At 34.6% G+C, this 6,264-nt stretch overlaps 1 protein-coding gene across 1 annotated transcript in view; it reads left to right on the top strand.

Annotated features, from left to right (window-relative positions):
- arhgap15 (Rho GTPase activating protein 15) overlaps positions 1–6,264 on the top strand; it is a 21,261-nt gene that overhangs the window by 2,506 nt on the left and 12,491 nt on the right. The window contains exons 2-4 of the mRNA XM_014033290.1: positions 4,477–4,651; positions 4,735–4,794; positions 5,462–5,602. Of these exons, the coding sequence (XP_013888744.1) occupies positions 4,477–4,651; positions 4,735–4,794; positions 5,462–5,602 (376 nt within the window). The remainder of the gene's footprint in view (positions 1–4,476; positions 4,652–4,734; positions 4,795–5,461; positions 5,603–6,264) is intronic.

Genomic DNA, 6,264 nt, shown 5'->3' with positions numbered 1-6,264 from the left:
TTTTTTATTTTATTTTAAATTGTATTTATTTATTTTTCTTTTTTGTGTGTGTGTGTGTGTGTGTGTGTGTGTGTGTGTGTGTGTGTGTGTGTGTGTGTGTCTTTGGTGTTACCTAAACAAAGAATGAAAGTCTTAACAGGATGTTGATTTAAAAGACATAATGAGCTTACAGCTTGAACAGATCCTAAATTCTAAAAGTTGATGCATGAGGTCAAACTGACTTTTACAATACTTGATGCTTGAATGTACCTGGATAGAAAACAACACAGCTATTACGGAAATATTGGGTAAATGTAACATTAAATGAATGCTCGGACATTCATTTAGTTGTATTTATGGTGCACTAACACTTGTTGGTGAACAGCATCTTATTATTTTGACATGTAAATCAATTCAATTCAAATGAATTATGAATAAACCACATTCACATAGTCAACACAACTGAATTTTGAAATAGAATAGAATAGAATAGAATAAATAGATACAGCCTTCATTGTCCTGCGCAGGGAAATTCAGGTTAGGTTAGAAAACATAAAGATAGAAAAAAATAGAAAAAGTTAAAAATTAGCAGTCATGTTCTAAAATTCAATCTTACCTGTAAAATGTTACAATATTTATCATTTGCTTGCAAAATTTGAATATATAAATATGTATATATGTTATATAATATATATATCATTTTACTAGAGCAGCCAATATAAAAATTATGTTCCTAAGTACCACCATTTTCTGTTGAGCACATGATGACTAAAATGTTTTTTATCTTTTTATTTGAATAATTAATGTTTTCTTAAAGTTATTCTTGTAGTTAACCAAATGAGATTTAATACTGTGGAAAATCAGTATTTAACTCTATTAAACATTTTTCTTATTTTCTTCACTGTTGCTAAAACAATTTCTTTTCATTTCATAGTTTTTGGGGGGATGAAAACTGGTATTGTAGCTGTCAGAGGGACATTTACAAAATGTTGTGCAACTGAAGTGAAGCAATCAAAGCTGAAAACAGGAAGCTAAATATAAGACTATCAAATTGTACATAGTTCTCTGATACATTTAAACTGAGTCTTGTATAATTTTAACAGGTAATCTTAAAAATGACATTTTAGATTAAAAAAGAACTATGGTATCAATAGATAGGACATTCTTTCCGGTTGGTATGTATCTATAAAGCAAAATAAAATAACTTAAAATAGAGGAGGGTTTTCAGACCAACTGTGTCTCCTTCCTTATTTTACTTTCCTGTCAACCATAAAAACTGTGGAAGATTGAGGTTAACCTTAATAACTAGTGTAGCCTGCATCTTGTTTTCTGTACATGCACACACACACACACACATTATGCCACCACATTTGTGAGATGTGTTACTGGTCAGAGTATATGTTAAAATACAGATACACTGGTTCATATGAACAGGTGTTTTCCTCCTTACTTTTTCTTTAAACAAAACTTTAAACTGTAAGCTAAACTGAAGCAGCACAAGCATGCACAGTAGATATGCACATGGATCCTGCTCCATCCTGTCTATTGACCAATAAGAAAGGGACTGACCCAAGACAGGCCACCCACCTTATTTGTATACTGAGGCAGAAATGCATAAGGCAAAGTTAAAACAAGATACAGAGAAACGTAAAAGCAACACATGGAAATAAAACGACTTGTGGAAAATATTTTAAACATTTTAAATTAATCGTTTAAGAGACAAATGCCTCTACAAGTTAAAGGAAATACAAAATATATATTTTAAAGGTGTATTCACACCAGGAAAATTGGTTGGTCCACGTGTTTGGTCCGGAACAAATAGCAGACTTTTTTTTTACCTTTAGTGCAGTTCACATTCACATTGTGCTTTTTGCAAGTGGAAAATAATTTATAAACAAAGCCATGCAGGTGACAGGTATTGCTCTCATTGGACAGAAATTATGGAGGCATGACAGAGCACAAACTCAGAAATAAAGATGGTGTTAATACAATTGACTGTTAACAATATCAAGTGCAGCTCATTCAGTGGTGGTTTTGCAAAGATATACTTGTAATTTTGGGACAGCATTGTCAAATGCATGCTGCAACCTACACACACTTTTGGTGTGAACGTAGACATGTGTAAGAGCCTCTGTGTTCCTCTGTTAGTCTCTGTTAAATGGCAGATGAAATAAAGAAAATGGCTTTGCTTTGTGTAGTGACCAAAATAATGAGATCACAGATCCAAGCAGCTGAAATGAGTTTCCTCTGCAGGGTGTCTGGGCTCTCCCTTAGAGATAGGCTGAGAAGCTCAGTCATCCAGGAGGGACTCAGAGTAGAGCCGCTGCTCCTCCACGTCCAGAGGAGCCAGTTGAGGTGGTTCRTCTGGTTAGGATGCCTCCTGGACTCCTCCCTCGTGAGGTGTTCTGGACACGTCCCACTGGGAGGAGACCAGGTGTGAGGTACTTTGACCTGTTGTGTTGCCAAAAATACACAGTATAATGATGAAATTTTAAATCTAGTTACATTGTAAGAAAATACGTGTTCAATAACGGCTGAAGTCAGGTGAAAACACAAGTGTTAAATAAAATGATCTGTGATAGAAATAATTGCCATACAACACCAGAATTCTGGAGTGAGGGTTTATTCAGCCATGAGCTGGCGAGTCAAACCACACACTGAAAGTCAAAACAGGAAGTCGACTAATAAATACAGAGTTCGCCTCCTGCTGGCCTACAGCTGAATCACAGGCATTCATACAACCCACACTCAATCTAATGTTAATACCGCTTTAATTATGTGTTGTTATGATTCGGACATGTATCTAAACTATTTCAAATAACACATTGTAAGAAATATGACAAACATTATAACGGTATTATAAAATAGAAAACCCTAACTCTGTGTTGTATTTAATCAGTACTAAACTATAAATTTCTTCAACATTATATGTAATTCTTTAACATGTTATAAAGAGAATTTGTTGTCACATCTTAGGATTTTGGGGGAAAAAATCAACTCCTAAAAATGACTAAAGTAATCTTATTGGATAGGGGTTATAAGAAACTTTGATTGGTGTACTTTCAAAAGTATATGGATCCTGTTTTTCTCTTAAAGCTAGAAGAAAATTGGTATCAGCAAGCTCCTTACCACTCCTAGATTATGGAGATGTTTTATATATGAACGCTTCAACCAAATGCCTTCATACCTAAATACTGTCTATCATTGTGCTTTAAGGCTGCAGACGACTTACACATCATTGTGAGTTGTATGCAAAAGCTGAATGGCCTCCTTTAAGCATGCGTAGATACAGCCACTTGATGCTACTGATTTATGAAACTACTCAGCTTGGCTTCAACTTATTTAAACTCTCTCTTAAAAGGTGCTATTACTTGTCCATTGCTTAAGTCCTAACAATATCTTTCTTTTGCATGTTCCATGTGTTTGAACAGAAAAAGGAAGCAAGCATTCAATGTTATGGCTCCTATAGCATGGAATCAGCTCCAGTCTGAACTCAAGATGTCAGATTTTATTTCATTAAAATTATTTGTACGGCTTCTGAAAAACAAACAATGTCATTCTTTTCATCAGTGTCATTGCTTTTAAACTCTTTTCTAATGTGTTTTTAACTTGTGTATATGTTTTAACTTGTTTTATTTTGTGTAACCAGGTTGTATGTTGCAGAATCTGCCCAGGTCCCCCTAGCAAATGAGATCTCAATCTCAATGGAGTTTTACCTGGTTAAATAAAGGAATTAAATAAAAATTAAAAATAAAATTTCCATTTCATTATAACCAACCAATAGCATTTTATCATTTTTAACTCTTTATTTCACTATGACTAAACAAAGCAACTCCTCCACCTCTTTTATTGCTTCTTTTCATATAACATACCACTCAATTGGAAAGTTAATTATCATCAAGGAGCCATGTCTCTGAGATTGCTATTATATTAAAATGTTTGTGTAATTGTTTTAAACACTCATTGTTATTAAAATGAATATTAGAGGAATCTCCATTTGCTGTCTTAATGTCATTAAGTTGCTCGTCATTATAATATTCACAGATTTTGAATACAGGAAAGAAAACTGAATCAATCGACTCCGAGTCTTCATATCTAGTTATATTTTAGTGTATGTGTCCATTTGTCTGAATTTTTTGTTAATTCCTTTTGTATCAAGTTGTTTCAGTCCTTTTTTTGAACCCCTCCTGAACTCATCTAAATCTTTCAGCTCTTTTAGTATTCCAGCCTGAGATCTTTTTTTTTTGCTCGGATCCAAATGTTTTTTTTTTGTGCCCATTTACTACAATTTTTTTCTGTTTTTTAAAACCTTGTCTCACATAGTTTTTCAATTTTATTTTTATTTTTTTAATGTTCGTTAATAATTGTTCCCTTCAGTTCTTTGCTGCATGATCAAATTATATTTTCATTTTTGTGTTGACCAATTAAGGACAAGACTCAGGTTTCAGAATTGAAGATGGCTTTGAACAAATCTTTTCCACTATTGTTTCTCCTCAGGATGACTAACCTGCAGAATGCTGTGAAACAAGTGCAACTGAGTCAGCCTCCTCAGCATGGTGCAGCAGCACAAGGAGCTGTTCAAATGAGGATAAAGAACTCTCAGAGTTCTGGAGACCGCCTTAGTCAATCTAAGTCAATGGTGCTGCAGGACTCAGATCTTCCCCAGAAACCTGTATGTACACCCAACAGAACCAGTGTCCTTAGAGTCTTTCTCTAGTTTTTAATCTTTTCTTTTCTCTTTTTTTTGTTCTACAGCTTTCTCGCCATCGTAGAAATCAGTCTCAACATGGTGTGGTTGTTGGTCTTCAACCAGTGGTATGTTAAAAACTTTAGAGAACTTCTAAATAAAAGACTTCTTCTGGCTTCTGTCAGTTGTTTCAATTTTTAGCCTGCCATCAAAAGACAGTCAAACTGTTTCTGCCTGTGTGTTGGTCTGTTAGTAAATTATTTTATAAACCACTTAATAGACTATAATGAAACTCTCTGAAACAATAATTGGCCAACCCAATAATGCTCCAACTAATCAACCAGCTCACCAACTCTGAAGTTTATTTCCTGCTTTGACTGGCTTTTTGTGGATGTGCCTGTGGTGTTGGTTGTGGTAGTTTTAAATAGAATGGTGGTGATGTTGCTTCAAGTTTTGCCAGGATTGTTTTTTAAATTAATTTTATCTTAAAGTTTCAAACATTCCATGTACAGGAAGATGTCTGTCTGCTAAATCCTACACATTAACAGTGCCAACCATAACAACCATTGATTTTATTTATGCATTATGTATCCATTCATCTATCTTTCCATTCATTTATCATCCATTCATTCAATCCATCAATCTGTCTGCTCACCAACAGACTTGGAGATTTCCTAAACATATGAGTAAAAGAAAAATACTAAATTTGTGCTGCCTGGTATTACGGAAAACTGCACAATACCTCTGGGATTCAGTATAAGTTTCAACATTCACTGGCACTGTGTTTGTTTCCAGGTGGACCTGAAAAGTGAACATCTGAATGTGGCCAAAATCTCTGAAAATGGTAAAAAACAGAGAAAAAATTGGGCTTCGATGTGGACTGTACTGACATCAGATGAGTTGCTGCTTTATAAAGACAAACAGGAAACTAATGTGGTATGGAACTGAAATACTTAACTCAGTCAGTTTTTAATTTAAATTTTTACTTTAGTGTCAACATTGAACAAAGCAAYCTGCATAGAAAGAAAGAAAACTACCAGAGCAGATGCAAAGATCAAGCCAGTTCAATGTTTTGTGCTAGTTCAAAACAACTCATTAAACTATACAGRAAGTTCTTAAGTCCAAATCTTGTAATTTTATATGTGATTCAATCAAACCCCAATTATTTTAATATGGTTCAAGACATTGATGTGATTTAATGGCACATAGAAGCCTCTTATCAGACATTAGAGGGAAAAACAGGTGGCTTCTAAATTGTGGGATGTCTTACAGTCAAAGCCTATAACAGCAGAACTAAAGAATAATTAAGGAAACCGAAACCAACCCCAAATATGAGATTTATCAAAAAGGAAAGTCTTCAGTCTAATCTTAAAAGTAGACAGAGTGTCAGCCTCACGGACAGAAACTGGAAGTTGGTTCCACAAGAGAGGAGCTTGATAACTGAAAGCTCTGCCTCCCATTCTACTTTTAGAAACTCCAGGAACCACAAGTAAACCTGCAGTCTGACAGTGAAGTGCTCTGTTAGGAAAGGATGGAACAATAAGAAGATGGAGCTTGGTTGTTGAGAGCTTTGTATGTTTTTCTACAGAGTCATGGAG

The sequence above is a fragment of the Austrofundulus limnaeus genome, unplaced genomic scaffold, assembly GCF_001266775.1.
Source record: "Austrofundulus limnaeus strain Quisiro unplaced genomic scaffold, Austrofundulus_limnaeus-1.0 Scaffold1687, whole genome shotgun sequence".
In the NCBI taxonomy this organism is placed as follows: Eukaryota; Metazoa; Chordata; class Actinopteri; order Cyprinodontiformes; family Rivulidae; genus Austrofundulus; species Austrofundulus limnaeus.
This window is presented reverse-complemented; position numbering and strand designations above follow the sequence as displayed.